This window comes from Rhincodon typus, chromosome 10, assembly GCF_021869965.1.
Source record: "Rhincodon typus isolate 14 chromosome 10, sRhiTyp1.1, whole genome shotgun sequence".
NCBI classification, from domain to species: Eukaryota; Metazoa; Chordata; class Chondrichthyes; order Orectolobiformes; family Rhincodontidae; genus Rhincodon; species Rhincodon typus.
Genome location: NC_063341.1, coordinates 22,244,298 through 22,269,944, shown reverse-complemented (window position 1 = coordinate 22,269,944; position 25,647 = coordinate 22,244,298). Strand labels below are relative to the sequence as shown.

Below are 25,647 nucleotides of genomic sequence, written 5' to 3'. Positions count from 1 at the left end.
GAGGAACACAGCAGGCCAGGCAGCATCACAGGAGCAGGAAAGCTGACATTTTGGGTTGGGACCCTTCTTCAGAAATCTTCTGAAATTTCTGAAGGGTCCCGAGCTGAAACATCAACTTTCCTGCTCCTCTGATGCTACCTGGCCTGCTGTGTTCCTCCAGCTCCACACTGTGTTATCTCTGACTCCAGCAGCAGCAGCAGTTCTTACTATCTCCAGTCTGTCTAATCTCTCTGCCTGGACTGGTGAGTTTCAGTTATGAAATGTCCTGGTAAATCTCCTCTGCACCCTGTCCAACACAACCACATCCCTCCATATAAGTGGACTCCAGAACTGCAAACAATATACTAGCCTAACCACCTTCTGTACAGTTCCAGCATAACCTCGGCTAATGAAGGCACATATACCATATGCTTCCTTTATCAGTTTATCCACCTGTCGTAATACCGTAAGGGAATTGTGTGCATGTACAGCAATCCTCTGTGCTTCTCAGGGTCCTACCGATCATCATGTATGCATTTGCTTGGTTTGTCCTGTCCAAGTGCATCATTTCACCTTCATTCAGATTGAATCCATTTGCCACTGAACAGCCCAGCTATATCCTTCTGTAATCTAAGGCTATCCTCCGTATTTACCACCCCACCAATTTTTATATCTTCTGTGAACTTATAGATCAACTTAAAAATAACCAAAAGAACTGTGGATGCTGTAAATCAGAAACAAAAACAGAAGTTGCTGGAAAAGCTCAGCTGGTCTGGCAGCATCTGTGAAGAGAAATCAGAGTTAACATTTCGGTCTGGTGAACATTCCGAAAACTTCTGTTTTTGTTATTGATTAATTTCCCTACATTCAAGTCTAAATCATTTAAACAAGCCACAAACAGCAAGGGTCCTGACGCTGACCCCTGTGGGTCTTCACTGGACGCAGACTTCCAGTAGGAAACACATCCCACAACCATCACCCTCTACTTCCTGCCAGTCAGCCGATTGTGGATCTAATTTGCAAAATTTCCTTGGATCCTATGGGTTCTTGCCTTTGCCATCAGTCTCCCATGCAGGACCCTATCAACATCTTGCTGAAGGTCCAGTAGACTGCATATAATGACAGATATTCTTGCAAGAATTGATTATCAATATCCCACAATTCTCTCACATTTAATTATAAATTCTAAAATGCTTCGTTTAAATCTGCACTTGTTTTCCATTACATTTTAAGTAGTCTTTTTGCCAGAACTCTCAACTTTGTAATTTATTGTACTATGTACAAAGTGAAACTGTAATCATTAGCAAACTGAAAATATTTAAGTACCCTCCATACCTTACTCCAGCTTTTGTTTCATCCAAGACTTGAAAAACGTCTCTCTTGAGAGAGAGAGGCACTTTGTTTGTGTGGACAGAACCAGTCAGCTATTCCCTGATTGATTGATTGGTTTTTACAGTTCATTGTCAGTGGAAGATCTGACGTTTGTAGGAATTGAGCCCTGTCTAATTACAGTCAAGATGACACAAAACCCACTTTTTTTCTTAGCCATTAACATATGCAGCTCCAATTACAGTGATTAATTGTCAAGTAGGTAGACTACACCTCAGATAGGGATATCAAAGTGTAACAGTAGATTGTGGTCGTGCCAGAGCTTTGTGCCAACTGTAAATTATAAAGTCAAAGCTAGCATTAACTGTTTCACCTTTTGAAATAACAGAATTTCTCTTCCACCACCACTACAATACCTTCCAATCTTCCCCCCAAGAGAGCAGTTTTCTAAGCGTCATTGTTGTTGGTTGGGTAGCAGTCAGGGTTTAGATACTGTCTAAAATTATAAATCTCAACCAGGTTGCTATTGGATAGTCTATTACCTACAATATTGAGCACAAGTCTGGAGTTCAAATTCAGCTATGAATAATTATGTATTAAATAAATGTATTAGTTTATGGGTTGGCAGTAGAACATTGACCACGAGTGATGCTGTTCTTCCGTCAAAATACATTATATTCATTTCCTGGTGAGTTAAGAAGGGAATCTGCCAGTTCCTCTTCCTCTCCACAGTGTGGTTTACATGTAACTCCATTATCACACTCAATTTCCTTTTTAATTCTTTCACGCGCTACAAATGTCACTGGCAAGGTCAGCATTTATTGTCCATTCGTACTTGCCCTTGAAGAAGTGGTGGTGAACTGTCTTTTTGAATTGCTGCAGTCGATGTGTTAGAAGTACGCCCACAGTGTTGTTAGGTAGTGTTTCAGGATTTTGACCCAGCAACACTGAAAGAATACTCTTATAGTTTTTAAATCGAGATGCTGTGTTGCTGAGTGGGAACCTGCAAGCAGTGGTGCTCCTTCTAAGTGTTAGAGATAATGGATTTAGAAGGTGCTACCAAATAAGTCTTGATGTATTTGCTGCAGTGCATCTAGTAGATGATAGACACTGCTGCCACTGTGTATCAGTGATCCGGAATAAATGTTTAAAGTGATAAGTCTGGTGTCAATCAAATAGGTTGTTCCATACTGGATGGTGTTGAGTTTCTTGAGTGATGTTGGAGCAGTGTTCGTCTAGGCAAGTTGTAAGTATTCCATCACACTCTAGACTTTGTAGATGATGGACAGGCTTTGACAAGTCAGGTGATGAAACTACTCACTGCAGAATTCTCAGCTTCTTGCTATATTTATATGGCTAGTCCAGTTAAGTTTCTGGTCAGTGATGGGGATATTCAGAAATGGGAATGCTGTGAATGTAAAGTGATTATATTTGCTCTTGTTTGAGAGTCATATGAACCATAGTCTTCTAAAAAAAAAGTTTACCCTCATGTCGTTTTTTTAAATCTTGCTCCTCTCCCCTTAAAAATATGCCCCCTAGTTTTGAACTCCCTAACCCTAGGGAAACGATTCTTGTCATTCACCTTATGTATGTCCCTCGTGACTTTATAAACCTCTATAAAGTCACCCCTCAACATCCTATGTTCCAGTGAAAAACGCCCCAGCCTTTCCAGTCTACTCTCATATCTCAAACCCTCCATTCCCCGCAGTACCCTGGTAAATCTTTTCTGAACCTTCTCCAGTTTAATAATATCCTTCCTATAACAGGGTGACCAGAACTGCACATAGTACTCCAGAAGAGGCTTCACCAATGTCCTGTACAATCTCAACATAATGTCCCAACTCCTATACTCAAAGGTCTGAGCAATGAAGACAAGAGTGCTAAATGCCTTCGTAACCACCCTGTCTACCTGTGACACAAATCTCAAAGAATTATGTACCTGAACCCCTAGGTGTCTCTGTTCTACAACACTACCCAGGGCCCTCCCATTAATTGTATAAGTCCTGTCCTTGTTTGTATTACCAAAATACAATACCTCACATTTATCCAAATTAAACTCCATCGGCAATACGTTATCCCATTGACCCAATTGATCAAGATCTCTTTGTGATCATAGATAACCTTCTTCACTGTCCAATTTTGGTGTCATCTGCAAACTTACTACCTCTGTCTCCTAGAGATAGAAGAGTAGCAACTAGAAACAATGAAAGGTACTCTATAATTTAGATTTTCTATCTTCCACCGCCTTCAGCTTAAGAGAAAGCAACTTTAAAAATAAAAATTTGTTTTCCTCAAAGATAGACAGTCTACATTTTCATTTGTTTCTTAGTATGTATTCTTACCCCGTTTTTGTTAATCCTTTGTTTCATTTCATTTTGCTCAAGAAGTTGTCCAATGATGAGCATACTCATTATACACTGAAACAAAAGTCACTCCTACTACTTGGTACATTGTTGGTTTTTTGTTCATGGGTCCAGTGGTGGTGGACTATGATTGGAGAAATACAGACTGTTAGCTCTGGAAGCTACAATTGGTTCTGGGGATGCAAGAACAGATGGACATTTTCTAACTGGTTTGAAACTAGTTAAGACTTCATGGATGAATAAGGGAACAGCTAAGGGTTTCTATCCATGTTAGTACCTTGCCCCTAACACATGGGCTGTTATCCTATTTAACAGCCTCCTGTGCAGCACCCTGTCAAGGCCTTCTGGAAATCTGAACAGATCACATCCACTGGCTCTCCTTTGTCTAATTTATATCTGAATTTAATCACTCTTTGTGAAATTCTACTCAAAATCCTGAAATATAACCAATCATTTAATTAACTAATTTAACTAATTTAATTAACTAATGTACATTTATGAAGATTAGTGTTGATTTTTGGACAAAGTTAGCTTTTCAAAAAATGCAATAAATTTGCTAATGTACAAATTTAGCACAGCTAGATAAACCTCTATATTGATATTCAATAATAGAGCACTGGATTTCTTTGCTAAGAAAGTGAACAATCAAACAAGATTTTTACCAAAATAATTACTAAAATATCACAGAAAATCATTTACAGTCAGTGACAAGTACATATTTCAAGATACCATGAAAACATAGAACAGATAATCCAAGCAGCCACAATGAGAATAATCCCAAAATTTAATTGAGTTAGTTTGGAACTTTGCAACAACCAAATGTCCCAGCGTCTGTTGAATAAACGTCTTTCAAGTGTTTTCTTAAATTACATAACCCAAGTTACAAGGATTGGGAAGGCTCTTCAGACTAAACAATTGCCGAGACATCAATAAAAGAATCTGCAAGCAAGCACAAGGAGTTTTCACAAAGAATGCTAACTTTTGCACTTTTGAAAATTATGAATGAAAAGATAATAAGTTGATTGAAGTGCATTTTCACGATACCAAAAAGAGGGGGGGGGGGGTCAGTTAATAATTTTGAAGATGGGAACATAAGAAATCTTGAAGTTAAGTAATCAGAGACATTTTGATTTTTATATGAAGGATAAAAGACTTGAATATATTAACAGACATGGCCATTGCAACTGATGGCATTAATAAGTTAAATTGGTTAGGTTAAAAAATATTTAGAAAAGTTTCTGCAAACAAATGTAATTGAGGGATATGGCGAGAAATCAATGTTATCAATTAAAATAAGATGAACTTTTTAAGACGAAAACCATTTTCTGTTTCTAACAAGTCTGAGATTGCATCACAAACTCATTTAAATACCAAATGTTTTCATTAACAGAGCTTTCTTTAATTCTCTTGTTAGTTTTTTTGCAATTAATCAAATGAAAGAATGCATTATCATGGAATAAAACAGAAACAACTACTAAATCTTGCTATTTTCCTGGTGTGTCACTGTCTCACCAAAACTGTTGAGTAACTGTTGCTAAACAGACACAGGCAACATTTATACATGTATAAAGATTAAATAGTTTACAGGAGAAAACATCTTACAAAATAAATAACACTTTCATAGATAACATTTTCATAATGACAAATAAAATTTTCATAATTTCTGATCATATCGAAAACCTGGCTATTGAATTTCTAATCAGAGAAAAGAATATTTATCTTGAAATTTTCCTACCCTCACTTTCCACTCAAGAGTCCTGATAATCACCTGAAGCTCTGCACGTAATTCTGAAACTATTGTGATATAAACTGTGTAATTTGCAAATATTTTAAATATAATTTATTTTAGTCTGAGTTAGGGACATATGGATTTTCTCTGTTTCTGAAATTAATAATTATCTTGTAAGTATTTCTATAGCCATGGCAATTTCTTTTACATCAGTTTGTCAGCTACTTTGGCAGCACTAATGGGTTTTTATTTATTTCGGGATATGTTGTGACTTGCATGGTAGACCATTATGCTTTATGGTCTGTTGGAAATTTCTGGATTCAGGATTTTTTAAAGCTTGGGGGAAATACCCATAATTTAGGAGGGGTGGCATTTTTTAAGTTTTACGTTGATTTGAGCAATGCTATGAATGGATAAAGGTTGCACAAAGCAATGCACCCGAGAAGGGGAGTATAGTAAAACTAGATTATTTTTCAGTACGAAGTTACTGGTAGTCCCAAACCAGAAGTGTTGTGAGAAACCCCTGAAGAGATTAATTGAAGCTGAATATGTTTAAGCTTAAGTGTAGATTGCTCCAAGAAGAAGCTATCAATGTTTCTGGTCCAGAAGTTAAAGTCACAGTTACCTTAAACCTATAGATGTGTGAGGAACATATTCTTTCCTTTGGTGTGAGTACTGTATAAAGGATCCTTTTGTGTATTGGACATTTTTGGAAATTGTAAGGGATTATTTTGGGATTAACATATATACTCAAATAAAAGTCGATCTCCTGTAAAAGCTGACTCCCTATTTTTGGCCAAAAAATTTGGATTTTTCCATATATCTCATATAAAAGTTGACCCTAGTTCTTCACAGATAACAGATCAACATTTGAGAGTCAAGATATTATCCTGTACATAAGTGTTACAATGAGGAAATCAATCTTTTTCATGCTATTGTGTTTTGAAATTTCTTCTTCATTTTGTGTAAAAATTCCCTCCAGAAAAAACAAAAAATATACAGCAGCATTTAAACTGAAAGTTATTGAAGTTGCAGAGAAGGCAAATAACTGTGTAGCAGCAAGAGAATTTTGTGTTTTGGAGCAACTTGTGAGAGACTGGAAAAGGTATCAACTCAACTTCAGACAATGCCAAAACAAAAGTGCCCCAGAGGGAAACCGAGCAAGTGGCCACAATTGGAGAAAAAAATGTTGCTGAATGGGTACTTGAAAACTGTCAAAACGGAAAATGTGTTAGTTGAGAAGCCATCCTAATCCATGCACGAAACAAATCAAACAAGGATGGAATTTTGGATTTTAAGGCAAGTACTGGACGGTACACAAGGTTCACGAGGAGGCATGACTTAGTACTTCGGCAGAGAACTAAGATTGCAGAAAAACTGCCTGTTGAACTAGAAGATATTACAGTAATTACCATAATTTGTTTCTTTTTCTTTATTTGTTTAGAGATCAATTGGGCTTCTGCTAATGATACGGTATTTTGGACTGTAGAATGAATTTCAGCCCCTCACGCAATAGTCGATCCCATAAATTTAACCTTAAAAAACAGTCTAAAAAATCTGACTTTTACACAAGTATATACAGTAGTGGGATTATACTTTTACTGTGTGTTTAAAAACCTTTTAATTTGTGTTGTAAGTAAACAGTATGGTTTATTCAAAAATTTCTTTTGATGAATAAACTTGTTTTATTGTTAAAACAAAATCGGCAACATTGAGTTGCATATATTTCATTGAGAGACCACCTCATTAAAACAAAACCGAAATAAAATCTGAACAATCAATCCAGGTTTCAGTCTAGGACATAGTAGGAACTGCAGATGCTGGAGAATCTGAGATAACAAGATGTAGAGCTGGATGAACACAGCAGGCCAAGCAGCATCAGAGGAGCAGGAAAGCTGACGTTTCGGGCCTAGACCCTTCTTCAGAAAAAAGTCTAGGATCTGACTTGTTTAGTAATAACAATCGGCTGGGATCATAACACTAATGTAACAGTTTAACCTAATGAAAAAGAAAATAACTTTTGAGAAGTTACTACATTTTTTTAAGAAAACTGAAAATGCTGGTTAATTTTAGAATGTAAACATGTTGTCCATGTACAGAATGAAGCTAATGAAGTTGAGTCAACTATTTCAGTTTCAGGTTTTGTACCATCCTGAAAGTGCTGAGGTAGATTTACATAAAGAACCAAATATCAACAGCTATTCCACTTTAGGATGCATCAAATCAAAGCCCAATCCTGTCATTCTCTGACATTCACTGATGCATACTTTCCATTAGGCATTACTGCAAAGTTAATGGATAGAAACTGTCTGATGTTTTTTCCACTTCTCTAATCCAGAAATACTGAGGCCAATTAAATAGCATCTGCTACTTCCCTCGATGAAACAACTAAACCAGCATAGACTTGGGTTCTCCTGTTGTGCATGAATCAATAACACATGACCTGCCTTAGTTACTCATTAAGTCATTAGACAGCATATTTTATTAAGTTTTTTTAAGATTAGAAATTAGCAGCATTAGGACAGAAATCTATGTGATTAAAGTTAAAACAATTGCAATCAAACGGAGATGTCAGAGTTATGCTTTTTAGCCAGTGAATTACCCAGTATTAATATCTCATTCCTAGGGTCAGAGACCATGGAAACACTCACCCGGCAAATTATGTTCTATTGGAAACCAAGGTAGTTCCATTAATGGTAACAGGGGTGGTTGTGGTTACAAATGTAGCTTTGACTTGTTCTGGAGGATCAAAGAAATAGGCCTGATGGAAAGCAACACAACAAAATTTAAAATTAGCGAAATTTAAAATTTTTGAAGTGAGGTTCACTAAACTCTACTTTGGATTAGAAGGAAAAATACATTTCTGCAGTTCCTTTACTGACTGCTTGATATTACAAAGCATTCTGCAGCTATTAACTACATTTTGAAGTGTAGTTACAGTTGTAAATACAGGAAACATTGAAGTCAATTTGCAAACCGTGAAGTTACATAGCTATCAATATGATAATGAGTAGATAATCTGCTTCTGTGGTGTTGACTGAGGGATAAATATTGGCCAGAACACTGGGGCTAATTCCCCTGCTCTTCAAAACTGTGCCATGACATGTTTTAAGTCACCTAAGAGAGTAGAACGAGACCCAGTTTAACAGATAATCCAAAAGATGATACCTCCAACAGTGAAGCAATCCCTCAATAGTGCTGAAGAGCACCAGCTTTGAATTTTATCCTCAAACTGCTGAATGGAAGTTGAAATCACATTCATCTAGAGGCCAGAGAGCTACAAACTGAACCTCAGCTGACACATATCGCATTCTTTACAAAATGAGTCAAAAGTATGAAAATAAAAAAAACGTAAATTCTGAAAATATGAAATGAAAATAAAACATGATGAATGAGTTGTCATGCAGTTCCAACATTTGAAAAAAAAAGTAACTTCCATTTAAAAACAGTACTAGCTTTCCCTTTGATATGAGTCTGCTGGTCCGAGTCAGGTATTCTCTCTATTTGAACATAACATAACAAACAATGTGCATTAAGCTGAAATTACCAATATAAAATATGAATAATATCACATTTGAAGAACTGCAATCATGTGAAATTTAATTTCAACAAATGACAACATTTTAAATAAACATGACATTTCTCACAAGATGGGATGAGACTTTGCAATTTCTTCCCAAACTATGTTGATTGTCCAGTTTATTTCAGGTGATATAATGCTAGAACTAGCCTGGGCCACTCTAACTCAGTTCAAAATCTGAGAAAACTCCTTTGTTGTCAAGTGAAATACAGCATGTAGAGAAGGTCACTGGAAAAACTGCTGGATTTATGGAGGTTTAAAGAAAATAATTAAGACTAGAAATAATCCTAATTTACAATTTTACTGTCTTAATGTGAAACTGAATTTTAAAAAAGGCACTATACAAAACTGGACTTCAGGTTTCATAACAATTTTTGTTTTAGAAATGTGAAAATTTATGGTTCTGTAGAACAAATTCATACCTTACAGCCAACTGCAAGCAGGGCATGAAGGATCAGAATGACTGCAATAGTTGCTATGGCAATTCTCTGGTTATCATCACGGACAGCTGGCCAAAAGGTCATCAACAGCACGGTGCCTGAGAGGCACATGGCCAGCACAATCGTAATCCAACGTACAATCTCGTTTGGAATAATCCATAGCACCTACAACACAAAGAGAAGTTACTTGCTCACATCAGACCTGTCCTTAATCAATCACACAAATTTAATTCTTTCTTCCTCTTTGCCACAGTTGATTACATTTCTGAAACATTAATTCCAATTAAACGGTTTGTAGCAATAACCACTACAAATCCAATTAAAAAAAAGCCCTGGCCTTGCATGCTGAAATGGACAATGTGCTATTAGGCCAGACATCTACCCACGTAACTCCCACCTGGTATTAAAATTCATAAAGTTATTCAGATACATAGACGTCCTCATTTGCAAAATCCCTTAGGGTAAAAAATTCTAACTTGGAGTAATTCAGAACTGCATTGACATCCAAGAGATCTTCTGACCTATTTCCCTCCCTTATCGAAGCCAGCCTTCCAATCTTTCCTTTGATCTGTTCTGCTCCCCTCTGAGATCAACTATGATTTCAGCATATTTTCAGGTTTGAAGTCGGCATTAGAATAATGATCAGTTTTAGTTCACTCTTCACTTACAACATTAACTATTGTTCGATACAGATCTTCAAGTTGGACATAACAGTCCAATATTAGAGGACACAGTATCTTAAATCCAGTCAGCCAAAATCACCAAGATATCCAGCTGTTAAAATGTGCAAAAGATCATCTAATGCCGACTTTTGTACCTCTCTTTCTGATCTGCAGTTCCTTCACCTTTCTGTTCCTCCCTTACAGGTAATAAACAGCTTCCAATGCTGAAGATCATAGCTAGAACCAGACAATTTCACTACTTCACAGGACCCGAAACCCTCATGTCAATCGCTTTTTTGTCTGTACTTTATTGATATGATTTCCACACCTTCATATTTTTATTTCCTATTCTTCTAAAGCTCCTAAGGAAAGATATCATTTCATTGGAGGCAGTTCAGAGAAGGTTCAGTAGGATGATCCCTGGTATGGAAGGATTGTCTTATGAGTGAAGGCTAAACAGGCTGGGACTCTATTCACTGGAGTTTAGAAGAATGAAAGGTGATCTCATTGAAATATACAGGATTCTTAAGGGGCCTGACAGGGTAAATGCTGAGAGGATATTTCCCCTTATGGAGAGTATAGGACCACAGGGCATAGTCTCAGAATTAAGGGTCACCAATTTAAGACCGAGATGAGGAATTCATCCTCCCAGAGGGTTGGGAGTCTTTAGAACTCCTTGCCTCAGAGAGCTGTAGGGACAGAATCCTTGTATACATTTAAGGCTGAGATGATAGATTCTTCATCAGTCAGGGAATCAAGGATTATGAGGAAAACTCAGCAAAGTAGACATGAGGAATGCTGGATCATTCATGACCCTATTGAATTGCATTGCAGGCTCAAGGGCCGAATGACCTACTTCTTATGGTCAAATGTGTTAATCCACAAATACTTTTGTACCTAGACTCATCTCCCATTTCCTAATTTAACTCCCTCTTTCATAGGAAGAAAGACATACTTACTGCAGTGGGAATGTAAATAAACAGCGAGTATCCATAGACGCACACTATCTCCAGGAATGAATACGACACGATGTTCATCACTTTATTATTTCTCCACATTAGAAAGCCCCACAGAGCGAGAGGAATGAGCCAGGCATAGGTATAGATAGCTGTAGCTGCTATAGAAACTACAAAGAAAAGTGTAGTTACATTGTAACATTTACAAATTTACTTTACTACTTACTGAAATCCATAAGAGAAATTAAGTACAAAATTTTTCTAACACTAATATTGACTTTACAACCTTTAGTTCTTGTTTTCTGGTTTTGCCATGTTGTGAATTTGATCTACAACACAGTAAAACTGACTAAGTGAGTAAAAACAAATTTGCAATTCTGTGGCTTTGTCTAGTAGGTGACGTGGAATGAATGTCTTCTTAAAAAAAAGTTGCAAGAAATCATTCATCATATAATGGAGATTCCATATTTTATGACTGGTGAACACAGTTTCTATTAAACTGTGAAACAGGTTTCACAATACATATTGGTTAAATAAAAAATGTTCAGACTTTTCCTATTTTTGGATAATAATTTCACAAAAAGACATTACTTAAATTTTGCTTCATAATAATGGAATCTAGGGATTATCAGAAGAGGAGATTATGGATTTGTGCTCAATTGGGACTGGACACAGCTTGCTTAGTGTTCTTCCATTTAGAATTCTTGAAGAGAACACAATAGATAGGCATTCCATCCACTGGACTGGAACAGAATACTCTAACACTGCATCACACAGTCTCATGTGGATTATTTAATAGTATTGACAAGCTGAGGATGAGTTCTGATTGTAATTTTTCTTTTCCCATTGCATAACTGAAAATGCATTAGGTTAACTTTTGTGTGTTAACTGTTTTGGAGTGCATTACAGGTAGAAAATTGCATGAATACACACTTCACTTAAGTATGTTTTACTGCTCACTTTCTTTACAGTAATTACTAAGCAAGTCATCCGTATATGTAGATCAGCTACCTGTTACATAACTGAATGTAATAGAAGAGGGATTACATAACTTTTCCATAGGTGCAATACAAATCCAGTCATCTTTCACCTCAAAAGTATATTAGAGCCATATTTCTTTATATTGTAGTGCATTTTTAGTTCCATGATCCTAAGCCTACAATTAAACTATAACTAACCTTTCTTCTAGCTAGTTTTAAATCTTGTTGAAAATAAAACTCTGAATTTATGAAACTTCTGCAGGAGTCAACTTGTGGAGGAGAGTAATTTTCTTTTAGTTTCAGCTACTAATCCCTTTATTCACAACTTTTGTCATGCTGATTACAAATGGAAATTGAATTGTTTCGATTTTTAATGATCCTAGTCTCCTTTCTCATATTAACAAGAATTAACAGATGTAAGGTATATACAGCCTACCTCAATTAGTAGGGATCTGACAACCCTGGAGTTTCCTTCAGGGTGATGTTAGTTGAGGCCAGGACTTCTTGACTAACAAGAAGTCAGGGGTTATCAGGGATGGTGAACATGTGGAGTTGAAGTCACAATTTGATCATCCAAGATTTTAATGAAGAACAGAGCTGACTTGGGAGACAAAATGGCCAATGGTCTTCTTCAGCTCCTAATTAGTATGTTCATTTGCTTAGAAGGGCAGTACAGCTTTAATCATTTACTGGCATTTGTTTCCTATTACTTTGGAAAAGAAAATAGCTGTGAGGCTTACACCACAGAAGAGTCAATAAAGTAACTACCCTCTCCATTCCTCTAAACTTTCTCTGTGTGAGGCCTCTTTTGGAGTACTGTGTACAGTTCTGGTCGTCCTGCTAATGGAAGGATATTATTCAATTTGAGAGGGTTCAGGAAAGGTTTACCAGAATGTTGCCAGGAATGGAGGACTTGAATTATAAAGTTAGACTGGGACTTTTTTTTTACTGGAGGAGGTTGAGAGGTGACCTTATAGTGGTTTATAAAACCATGAGGGGAACAGAAAAGATGAATAGGGTGAGGGAGTTCAAAACTAGTGGGCATATTTTTAAGGTGAGAGAAGAAAGATTTAAAAAGGACACGAGGGGAAACTTTTTCACATGGAGAGGAGCTCAAATAGGGAATGAACTGCCAGAGGAAGTGGTGGATGCAGGTACAGTTACAACATTTAAAAGACATTTGGATACGTACGTGAGTAGGAAAGGTCTGGAGGGATATGAGCCAAACACAAGCAAGTGAGACTAATTTGGTTTGGGAACATGGTCAGCCTGGACTAGTTAGACTGAAGGATGTGTTTCCAAGCTGTCTGACACTATGACTCTGTACATCTCCAGATATTCATCCAAATCCCTGTTAAAAGCTGTTGGTGATTCTATTTCCACTGATAAGGCATTCTATGTCTTATAGCACACTCTAACGATAATCTTAAATTTATGGTCTCAAGCTGTAGATTCATTTACTAATGCAAATCCTATTTATCTTAATTAATATGTACATAGATAGCATTACCACCAACTATGCCAATAACCTTATTCAGATATTACTGCCTTAATTGCCTTACATTTCAGCAGTAACCACACATCAAAAAGTATTTAAAAGAGCAGAGGAGTTAATTCCACTATCCTGTCCAATATTTATCCCTCAATCAATATCACAACAACATAGTGCTTTGTCAATATCACATTGCTGGAGTTTGAAGTGTACAAATTGATTGCCTGCCATGTGCTCTACAGTACAACAGTGATTGTACTTCATGGTCTGTAAAGCGTTTTGAGATGTTTGATGTTCATAAAAGACACGATATACCGTAAATGCAAATCTTTAGAATTGACTCTGACATGCTGTGGGACATCCCGAGTGTGAAACCAAAGTCCAGAGTCAGGATATTGTCAGCGCTGGAAAACATTGCAAAAGATTAGGAAAGCATGAAGTAGTGGGTGGGTTGTAAAAGCGCGTTGCTTATACGAAGTCTGAAGGTGGTAAAGCATTTCAAAGATCTTTGTGAACTGAGATTTGTTTTCATTGAAACAGTGAAGATGCCACAAGTGGGACAAGCATGCAGTACAGGGCATGAGACCTTTGATCCAGCACAGAGCAGCCTCACCCTACCAGTTAGTGCACTTTCCTAATGATGATTTCAAAATGGAATTGGCAGAGACTGTGGAGCTGTCATATGCTCACACTCTTAGCAGGAGATGAGCTTGATGCATATGGTGAGATAAAGAACTTTGCAATCAATTTTGTCACTACCACAACAAAGTTCTTTACCTCATCACATGCATCAAGCTCCATCTCCTAAGTGTGTGATTTTATAACAGCTCCTCAGCCTCTACCAATTACATTTTGAAATCATCAGGAAATACACTCACTGCTTGTGTGGGGCTGCTTCCTTGCTGGAAGAAATAAGTCTTTAGTCCCCATTCAGTACTGCCCCTAAAATGGAGTTGTAGAGGTGGGGAATTGGAAGGACACAGCAGTTGCTCATTATCCAAGAATATGCTGATATTATATATGCTGTGTGGTCTGACTAATGTTCCTCAATTAAATCATATTTCTGCATGATTTAAGGAAGAAAAGACCTGGGTTTTCTATTTACCTTTATGGAACTCAGGTACATAGCGGTAACCACGCTGGCCCCGGTGAGTCAAGAAATTTGCAAGGTTGCCACTTATCGCTATTGCAAACACCAGTGTGGCACATATCCAGAAGGGACCTAATTAAGACATTTCAAAAGCAAAGTGTTATACCAATGAACAGGACAACACCTTTAAGCAGTCAAATGTGCTGTTCCATTTTTCTTAATTATAAATAATACAGAACAACAATTCCCTTTAGTTTTGAAATTTTCACAAACTGAATATTCACAGGTTTTCCTCCTCCTGTTATCTATCGCAATGTAAACACATTTTTGATTTCAGAATTTCCTGCAGGGAAGCTTAGGTAAAAGGCATCTTAGAATAAAAGAAAATAAGTTGTGATTGAACTCATTTTTTGGCCATAATTTCTGCTTTTCCTGAACTCATCCATGGATTTGTTTTCCCTTCTTACCTCCTCTAAATATATGAACTTCCATTCTGGTCTTTTGAACCCCTCCAATTCCCGTCCAAGAAGTGCAATAATATTTTCACATCTGTATTTTAATTTTATTTGCAGAGAATAAACCGAGATGAGATTTATTGGACTCAAATACATCCTTCGTTCAAATTTAGCATCGAAAAATTCTGCTTACACATTGTATTTGATAGGGAGATAAGACAGGTTTATGCTGAAAGTAGTAACAGGACATTCAGTTCTCATGTCAGTTACTTCAAAATAAACAATACTTATTTTCTAATAACCACTATAATTCATACTTACCATAAAGATCTGGATTACTCCGAATATACAATCTCACAAAATTTTTGCCAGGCAGTGGTAAAAGGGAACCTTTTATTCTGTCCAACACCTGTTACGCAGAGAACAAAATTACCAATACAGCTTCCAGAAGTAGAAGCTATGCATCTGAAACCCACTGGTACGTGTGAAGTTTACTAGTGGCTGTGCAGCTACACAGCTTAAAGGGAACATTGAACATCACCAGTTGCAAGTTTCTTTCCAAGCCCCACTTGTCATCCCGACTAGGAAATAAACTGCCATTCCTTCAGTGTCATTGGGTCAAAATCCTCAAAGTCACTCACCAATGGCATTGTGGGCCTATCATTACCAAAATGGACTGTAGGGGTTCAAGAGGGCAGCTCACCACAACAACCTTCTGAAGATTACCTAGGGATAGGCAATAAATACTGGCCCATCCAGCGATGTCCGCAACCCATGACTGAAATTAAAAACAGTTGAAGCACAGCATTTGAACTTGGTACTCTGTGCAGAACAAGAAACATTGTTGTGCAATGAGGCAGACTTGATAAGGGAGCTTAAGGTGAAAGAACCCTTAAGGAGGCAGTGACCATAATATGACAGAATTTACTCTGCAATTTGAGAATGAAAAGGTAGAATCAGATGTAACACTATTAGAGTTGAATAAAGGCAACTACATAGACATTAGCTGACCAGAATTAACTGGGAGAGGAGCCTAGCAGGAAAGACAATGAAACGGCAATGGCAGGAGTTTCTGGGAGTAATTCAGGAGACACAGCAAAAATTCATCCCTAGGAAAAAGAAGCATACTAAAGGGAAGATGAGGCAACCGTGGCTGACAAGGGAAGACAGAGACAGCATAAAAGCAAAAGAGAAAGCATATAATGTGGCAAAAGGCAGTGGAAAGCCAGCAGATTTGGAAGCCTATTAAGACCAACAGAGGACAATGAAAAAAGAAAAAAGGAGGGAGAAGGTTAAATATGAGGGTAAGCTGGCCAGTAATATAAAAGAAGATTGTAAGAGTTTCTTTAAATATATAAAGGGCAAAATTGGACATTGGGCCGCTGGAAAATGACGCTGGAGAAGTAGTAATGGGGAACAAAGAAATGGCTAAGGAATTGAATAAGTACTTTGTGTCAGTCTTCACAGTGGAAGACATGAGTAATATCCCAAAAATTCAAGAGATTCAGGGGGCAGAGGCGAGTATGGTGGCCATCACCAAGGCGAAGGTGCTAGAAAAACTGTAAGGTCCGAAAGTGGATAAATCATCTCGACCAGATGGACTACACCCCAGAGTTCTGAAGAGATCGTGGAAGCGTTAGTGGTGATCTTTCAGGAATCACTGGAGTTAGGGATGGTCGCAGAGGACTGGATGTAACTCTCCTGTTTAAGAAGGTAGTGAGGCAAAAGACAAGAAATTACAGTCGATTGGCCTGACCTCGGTCACTGGTAAGATTTGGAGTCTATTGTGAAGGATGAGATATATGAATACTTGGGAGTGCATGGTAAAATAGGGCAAAGGCAGTATGGTTTCATCAAGGGGAGATCATGGCTGACAAATCTGTTAGAATTCTTTGAGGAGGTGAACCAAGGACACCTGATGGATATTATCTACCTGACTTTCAGAAGGCCTTTGACAAGGTGCTGCACAGGAGGCTGCTGAGTAAAATAAGTAAAGGAAAGACCCTTTAGAACAGGAGAAACTTCTTCGGCCAGACAGTGGTGAATCTATGGAATTCGCCACCACAGAAGGCTGTGGAGGCGAAGTCATTGGGTATATTTAAGATAGAGATAGATAGGTTCTTGATTGTCAAGGGGATCAAGGGTTACAGGGAGAAAGTGGGAGAATGGGGTTGAGAAGCTTATCAGCGATGACTGAATGGCAGAGCAGACTCCATGGGCCGAATGGCCTAATTTCTGCTCCTATGTCTTACGGTATAAAAGCTAGGATTTCCTTTCCCAATCACTGCTTGTTTGAATGTGGACAGTGAGCAGGATGGGATAACAATGCTCCACCACCAAACAACATTCTGCTGTCACTCATTGAGTGAAGACGGTAATTTTGATAATGCACCAGAAAGTTTTTAACACCCATAGAACCAAACAACAATACAAATCAGTGTTATAGTGGGCAGAATGGGAGAACAAAATGAGAGTGAGACAAATAAAACTTTTAAAATGCATACTGGTTAAAATGTTGCCTTTTTATTATTAATTTCTTTTATAATTAGAAGTACTTGGAGGAGAAACCAAAATACACCAACCTGGTAGGTGTCCACATCAAAAAATGTTTGATAATAATCAAACGTCCAAAATGGAGCACTCTTCTTTTGTCCCGCAAGCAACTGCATAGGAAAAAAAAGTAAAGACAAACTTGGTCACAAAGGTTCTAATAAATTATTATCAGCTTTTCTTTACAAAAGAAAACCCACACAATTTAGTTCTGGAAATGCCATATTTTTTCAAGTAAATGCAAATTGAGGAGTGTATGGGAACACAGCTGAAGGTAGAACTCAAATTACATTTATCATTAGTATCAATAAACATTATCATGATTCTTCTTAAATAATTAAAAATAACCACAAATCATTTCTAATGTAGTGTTACAAGCAAGAAAATTAAACTGTGAAATGGATTGGCAAACTGAAGGAAGACCACCAGTGCAGGGAGAATTAAGAAGCAGATAGGATAACAGCATGCATTTCTGGAGTAAAATTACACTGATATTAAAGTGTAGAGGTGAAGTGATGAGTGAAAATTTTTAAAGGTATTTTAGGCCTAATATACTTTTTCGTTTTCTAAAATTCAAGTGATGTATTTGACAGCCATTAACATAAAGTCATTTTATATTTTGAGGTACACAATATAAATTTAATTTTTGTATATTTGCCATTACAAAGTTACTCACCTCTGCTTTATCAGAGTCTTCATTCCCGAGCAAATCTTCATCCTCATCTCTTCCCAACTTGCCTGGTGGGCCTCTCTGATTTTTAGGTTTATCATTGGTGTCTGTGATGCTTATTGTGGTAGCATCTGGATTTGCTGCCAGCAGGTTTGTGGCATCATCAAACTCTGTATTATAAACCATTTGGAAAATTAGACTATGATAAAGGCACGACAAAACATAAGTTGGTGTTGTAAATTGATTAAGCAGGTTCTAATACATTTCAATTAATAACATTATGAGCATTGGGCTCTCCAAAAATGAATACTGAATCAACAGAAGGAGCCAACAGTGAATCTTTTTGCTTCACTGTCACTATTCCATGCCCTAGAACCACTAGCCAACTTTCACCCATTTCACCAATAGCTGTCATCAATATGCAGTCATATTACAGATTTCATAATCGACTCTAATCTCCTTTTAAAAATGGACACAAAAAGTGCTATTAAACATGGCTCCCAAAAATCACGACTTTTATTGATTCAACTGAATTGTAACAGACTGTACTTATCTCAAGAAGGATCAAGTCCACAGGGTTGAATAGAATCTCCATAAGACACAGAAGCAGAAATGGGCTATTTAATCTATCAAGTCTGCTCTGCAATTTAACGTGATCATGACTGATTTAATAATCCTCGACTTCACTCTTCTGCCTTTTCCCCATAACACTTGATTTCCTTCCTAATTAACAGTTTGCTTATATTAGCCTTGAATATAGTTAATGACCCATCCTGAACAGCCCTCTGCAGTAAAGAATTTCACAGATTCACCACGCTCAAAGAAGAAATTCCTCCTCATCTCTGATTTTAAATAACTTAAATGTGCGATCCCATATTCTGAGATGAAGCCCTCTGGTTCTAGACTGTCCCACAAGGGAAAACAACCATTCCACATCTACCCTGTCAAGACCCTGAAGAATCCTGCAGGCTTCAATAACACCACCTCTCATTCTGCTATATTTCAATGAGTACAGGCACAATCTACACAACCTCTCCTCATAAGACAGTGCCTCCATACGTGGTGTCAGTCTAGTGAATCTTCTCTAGACTGCCTGAAATGCTAGTATATCTTTTCTTAGATAAGGAGCCCAAAACTGTTCACAGTATTCCAGCTGTTGTCAAAGTAGTGACTAGTATAGTTTTAACAAAATCTCCCCACTTTTATTCTCCATTAGCTTTTTGAAAATCATGGACAAGGACTCCCATGTCCCTCTGTTTGGTAACTTTTTGCAGTCTTTCTCCATTTAAATAATATTCTGCTCTTTTATTATTCCTACTAAAGTGCTTAACTTCACATTTCCTCATTTATATTACATCTGCCAAATTTTGTCCTTTTGCCTCATTAACAATGGCCTTCCTGGAGGTGTGCAAAGATCTTTCCTGTCATCAAATCATTCAAGTTCATGACTGAGTCAGTTTAAAAAACAGCTTGTCTAAAAAAGTGGATGGGACTATATCAAGATTTGGGCTAATCCAATATCTAATACAGAAGAGCAGCCATTTTGGATTTTGAACTGTATTAAAGTCTGGCTGGGAACAGCCATTGCGTGCAAGATCTGAGATCTCAGGAGAACTTGTAAAGACAGCTCCAGCACTAAACTCAGCTGAACTACTGTGAACAGCATGTGAGGGTTGAATTTTCTCTCTCACATTGGAAGTTACACAGGGCTGACCAGAAATCCTCCTTGTTTTACTGAAGAGAAATCCAGGCAGTTTTCAAGTGTTGTGTTGACAGACCAATAAAGAAAAGGAACTTCCACATGCTCTGTAAACTGCTCCACCCACTGAGTTCATTACAAAGGCAATATTAAACTAAATAAGCCACCAAAGCTGCTGAACACAACTCTTTATTCCAAACATCCAACACTTTAATTGAAAGCTGCCAGCCTGCATCCTAACACATGACATGAATTTCACCTGTATACATATATTTTATTTCAGCTGCTTTTCATTCTTGTACATATTTACCAAGTAATTTAATTACTTATACTTAAGTAACATACAGCAGTATTTTACGATAAACTAATTTTCATCTTAAGACTAAAACTTTTTTGAGTTATTCACAAATTATTCGGGGGCCATGCACACACACATAGAGTACACTTTATCTCAAGTACCACTTTAAGGAAATGCCTTGTGTGTGTTTGTGCCAACTGGTGTTTCATGTCTGGTAGTGTACACGTTGCAAAATGAGCCAATGCCAAATTGTACTAAAAGCCAAGAATCAATCTGCTTTGAAAAGAGGCAAATTTTGAACTGCGCAGAAATTGGAAATTGAAGGGAAGTAAGAGTCAAAATTGTTTGCAATCAAAGCAGCAGTTAACTTGGATGGTAAAAATACTAACAATAATGATCGCCTCATTGGGATTATACAATGGAACCCCTAATAGTCAGCAGAAAATGAAGGAACAAATTTGCAAGGAGATCTCAGTATCTTCAAGAATAATAGCATGGTTATGGTAGGGGATTTTAACTTTCCAAACATTGACTGGGATTGCCATAGTGTTAAGGGCTTGGATGGAGAGGAATTTGTTAAATATGTATAAGAACATTTTCTGATTCAGTACCTACTAGAGAAGGTGAAAAACTTGACTTACTCTTGGGAAATAAGGCAGGGCAGGTGACTGAGGTGAATGTGGGGGAGCACTTTGGGGCCAGTTACCATAATCCTTTTAGTTTTAAAATAGTGATAGAAAAGAATAGACCTGACCTAAAAGTTAAAATTCTAAATTAGAGGAAGGCCAATTTTGACAGTATTAGACAAGAACTTTCAAAAGTTGATTGGGGTGGATGTTTGCAAGTAAAAGGGATGGCTGGAAAGTGGGAAGCCTTCAAAAATGAGATAATGAGAGTTCAGAGACAGTATCTTCCTGTTAGGATGAAGGGCAAGGCTAGTATGTATAGGAAAGCTGGATGACTAGAGAAATTGAGACTTTGGTCAAGAATAAAAAGGAAGCATATGTCAGGTACAGACAGGAGGGATCGAGTGACTCCCTAGAAAAGTGTAAAGACGGTACGGGTATACTTAAGAGGGAAATCAGGCGGGCAAAAGGGAGGCATGCAACAGCTATGGCAAATAGGGTTAAGAAGAATCCAAAGGGATCCTACAAATACATTAGGGACAAAAGAGTAACTAGGGCCCCTTAAAAATCAGCAAGGCTGCCTATGTGTGGAACTGCAGGAGATGGGGGAGATACTAAACAAGTATTTTGCATCAGTGTTTACTGTGGAGAAGGATATGGAAGATGGAGAACGTGGGGAAATAAATAGTGACATCTTGAAAACGTCCATATTACAGCGGTGGTAGTGCTGGACATTTTAAAATGCATAAAAGATGGATAAAATCCCCATGACCTGATCAGATGCACTCTAAAACTCCATGGGAAGCTAGGGAAGTGTTTGCTGGGCCCCTTGCTGAGATACTTGTATCATCAATAGCCACAGGTGAGGTGTTGGAAGACTGGAGGTTGGCTAACGTGGTGCCACTATTTGAGAAAGGTGGTAAGGAAAAGCCAGGGAAATATAGGCCAGTCAGCCTGACATAAGTGGTGGGCATGTTGTTGGAGGGAATCCTGAGGGACAGGACTTACATGTATTTGGAAAGACAAGGACTGATTAGGGATAGTCAACATGGCTTTGCGTGTGGGAAATTGTGTCATACTAACTTGATTGAGTCTTCTGAAGTAGTAATGAAGAGGATTGATGAGGGCAGAGCAGTGGACGTGATTCATATGGACTTCAGTAAGGCGTTCGACAGGATTCCTCATGATAGACTGGTTAGCAAGGTTAGATCGTATGGAATACAGGGAGAACTAGCCATTTTGATACAGAACTGGCTCGAAAATGGAACACAGAGGTTAGTGGTGGAGGGTTGCTTTTCAGACTGGAGGCCTGTGACCAGCAGTGTGCCACAAAGATCGGTGCTGGGTCCATTGCTTTTCGTCATTTATATAAATGATTTGGATGTGAACATAGGAGGTACGGTTAGTAAGTTTACATATGACACCAAAATTGGAGGCATAGTGGACAGTGAGAAGGTTAGCTCAGAGTACAATGGGATCTTGATCAGATGGGCCAAGGGCTCAGGAGTGGCAGACGGAACATAGAACATAGAACATTACAGCGCAGTACAGGCCCTTCGGCCCTCGATGTTGCGCCAACCTGTGAAACTAACCTGAAGCCCATCTAACCTAAACTATTCGATTATCATCCATATGTTTATCCAATGACCATTTAAACGCTCTTAAAGTTGGCGAGTCTACTACTTTTGCAGGCAGGACATTCCACGCCCTTACTACTCTCTGAGTAAAGAACCTATCTCCGACATCTGTCCTATATCTATCACCCCTCAATTTAAAGCTATGTCCCCTCGTGCTAGCTATCACCATCCGAGGAAAAAGGCTCCCACTGTCCACCCTATCTAATCCTCTGATCATCTTGTCTCTATTAAGTCACCTCTTAACCTTCTTCTCTCTAATGAAAACAGCCTCAAGTCCCTCAGCCTTTCCTCATAAGACCTTCCCTCCATACCAGGCAACATCCTGGTAAATCTCCTCTGCACCCTTTCCAATGCTTCCACGTCCTTCCTATAATGCGGTGACCAGAACTGTACGCAATACTCCAAGTGCGGCCGCACCAGAGTTTTGTACAGCTGCAACATGACCTCATGGCTCCGAAACTCAATCCCTCTACCAATAAAACCTAACATACCGTATGCCTTCTTAACAACGCTATCAACCTGGGTGGGAACTTTCAGTGATCTATGCACATGGACACCGAGATCTCTCTGCTCATTCACACTACCAAGAATCTTACCATTAGCCCAGTACGCTGTATTCCTGTTACTCCTCCCAAAGTGAATCACCTCACACTTTTCCGCATTAAACTCCATTTGCCACCTCTCAGCCCAGCTCTGCAGCTTATCTATGTCCCTCTGTAACCTGCAACATCCTTCCGCACTATCCACAACTCCACCGACTTTGGTGTCATCCGCAAATTTACTAACCCATCCTTCTACGCCCTCATCCAGGTCATTTATAAAAATGACAAACAGCAGTGGCCCCAAAACAGATCCTTGAGGTACACCACTAGTAACTGAACTCCAGGATGAACATTTCCCATCAACCACCACCCTCTGTCTTCTTACAGCTAGCCAATTTCTGATCCAAACCGCTAAATCACCCTCAATCCCATGCCTCCGTATTTTCTGGAGCTTAATTTAGATAAATGTGAGGTGCTGCATTTTGGAAAGGCAAATCAGGGCAGGACTTATACACTTAATGGTAAGGTCCTGGGGAGTGTTGTTGAAAGAGACCTTGAAGTGCAGGTTCATAGTCCCTTGAAAGTAGAGTTGCAAGGATACAGGATAGTGAAGAAGGTGTTTAGTGTGCTTGCCTTTATTGGTCAGTTCATTGAGTACAGGAGTTGGGAGGACATGATGTGGCTGTACAGGACAGTGGTTAGACTACTTTTGGAATACTGCATGCAATTCTGGTCTCTCTGCTATAGGAAAGATGTTGTGAAAATTGAAAAGGTTCAGAAAAGATTTACCAGGATGTTGCCAGGGTTGGAGGGTTTGACCTGAAGGGAGAGGCTGATTAGGCTGGGGCTATTTTCCATGGTGCATCAGAGGCTGAGGGGTGACCTTATAGACGTCCTTATAGGGTGTCCAAAACTATAGGGCATAGGTTCAAGTTGAGAGGAGAAAGATACAAAAGGGACCTAAGGGACAACTTTTTCACGCACAGGGTGATGCGTGCACGGAATGAGCTGCCAGAGGAAGTGGCAGACACTGATACAATTGCAACATTTCAAAGGCATCTTGGTGAGTATGTGAATAGAAAGATTTTAGAGTGATATGGGCCAAATGCTGGCAAATGGGGCTAGTTTAACTTAGGATATTTGGTCGGCATGGACAAGTTGGACCAAAGAGACTATTTCCGTGCTGTATAGCTCTATAACAATTGAGATGGCAATTCCTTATGCACAAGATTCTATCAAAAAGTTTAAATTTTCAGACATGAGGAATCAAAGGACCTATTCTTGTGCTGGGCTGTTCTATGTTTTATGAATGTGGAATGTAGACATGGAACAATTAAATGCTGTGGCTAAGCACATAGGATTAAAATATTCAGTGAGACAAAAAGACAGGAATTCTTGAAAATGCTGGATGAGTATTTTGAATTCAATTCGGGGGCAGAACATCAGGAGAACCTAAATCAAAAACAGACCAGGTTCTTCAGCCCAAATAGAACAGAAAGAGTTGAAAATTGAACTGGAGTTGTCAACCCAGAAAGAAAGAGTCACAGAATCATTACAGTACAGAAGGAGGTTATTTGGCCCATTGTGTCTGCACTGGTTCTATTACCTCGTGCCAATTTCCTGCCTTTTCCCCATATATCCACACATTATTTCTATCCAAATAATCATCCAGTGCCCTCTTGTATGGCTCAATTGAACTCACTACTTTTCCAGGCCATGCATTCCAATCCCTAACTACTTGCTGTATGAAAAGTTTTTTCTCCCATCATCCTTACTTTGTTTGCATATCACTTTAAAATTATGGCTTTGTTCTTTTTTCTTTTTACGAGCGGAAACACTTCTCCCATCTTCTGTATCGAACCTACTCATGAATTTAAAACCTCCATCAAATGTCCTCTCAGCCTTCTTCTCTAAAAGGAGAACAGTTCCAACAATCCCAATTGTCCTCATAACTGATGTTTCTCATTCCTGGAATCATTCTTGTAAATCACTTCTGCACTCTCTCCAATGTATTCACATTTTTCCCATAATGTGACATCCACAACTGTACACAACACTCCAGCTGAGATCTTGGACAAGTTCAACATCATCTCCTTACTCTTGTACTCACTCTATGCCCCTTCTAATAAATCTGAGAACCATGCATTCCTTATTAACTGCTCTCTCCACCTGTCCAGCCACTTTCAACAATCTGTGCATGTGTACACCCAGATCCCTCTGCTCCTGCAATCTCTTAAGAATTGTACCCCCGTTTTATGTTGTTTTTCAAAATTCTTCCAACCAAAGCACATCGCCTCACACTTCTTTGTACTGAACCTCATGTCGCACCTACCCGCCCATTCCACCAACTTGTCAATGTCCTTTTGAGTTCCACACTGTCTCCCTTACAGTTTACAGTTCTTTCACGTTTATTGTCAGAAAGCAAAAGACAACTAGCCTGAGAAAAGGAGCCAAAGTTTCAAGCTGTAAATAAAAGAACAGAGAAGAAACAGAGAGAAAGGGATTTCCACATACAGGAGTTAGAATTGGAGCTGCAAGTATACAGAGAAAGAAGTGAAAGACAGTTTGAA

The 25,647-nt window shown here is 38.4% G+C and overlaps 1 protein-coding gene across 4 annotated transcripts in view; it reads right to left on the bottom strand.

Annotated features, from left to right (window-relative positions):
* yipf1 (Yip1 domain family, member 1) overlaps positions 1-25,647 on the bottom strand; it is a 45,917-nt gene that overhangs the window by 13,092 nt on the left and 7,178 nt on the right. For 2 of the 4 annotated variants that reach the window (XM_048601630.1, XM_048601629.1), the window contains exons 3-9: positions 18,282-18,445; positions 17,638-17,718; positions 15,377-15,464; positions 14,616-14,732; positions 11,042-11,208; positions 9,403-9,585; positions 8,052-8,161 (exon numbers count right to left, since the gene is read on the bottom strand). In XM_048601630.1, the coding sequence (XP_048457587.1) occupies positions 8,060-8,161; positions 9,403-9,585; positions 11,042-11,208; positions 14,616-14,732; positions 15,377-15,464; positions 17,638-17,718; positions 18,282-18,445 (902 nt within the window). In that variant the 3' untranslated portion in view covers positions 8,052-8,059. Of the gene's footprint in view, positions 1-4,437; positions 7,399-8,051; positions 8,162-9,402; positions 9,586-11,041; positions 11,209-14,615; positions 14,733-15,376; positions 15,465-17,637; positions 17,719-18,281; positions 18,446-25,647 lie in introns of those variants that run through there. The other 2 variants (XM_020528875.2, XM_020528873.2) reach the window with 2 other exon arrangements.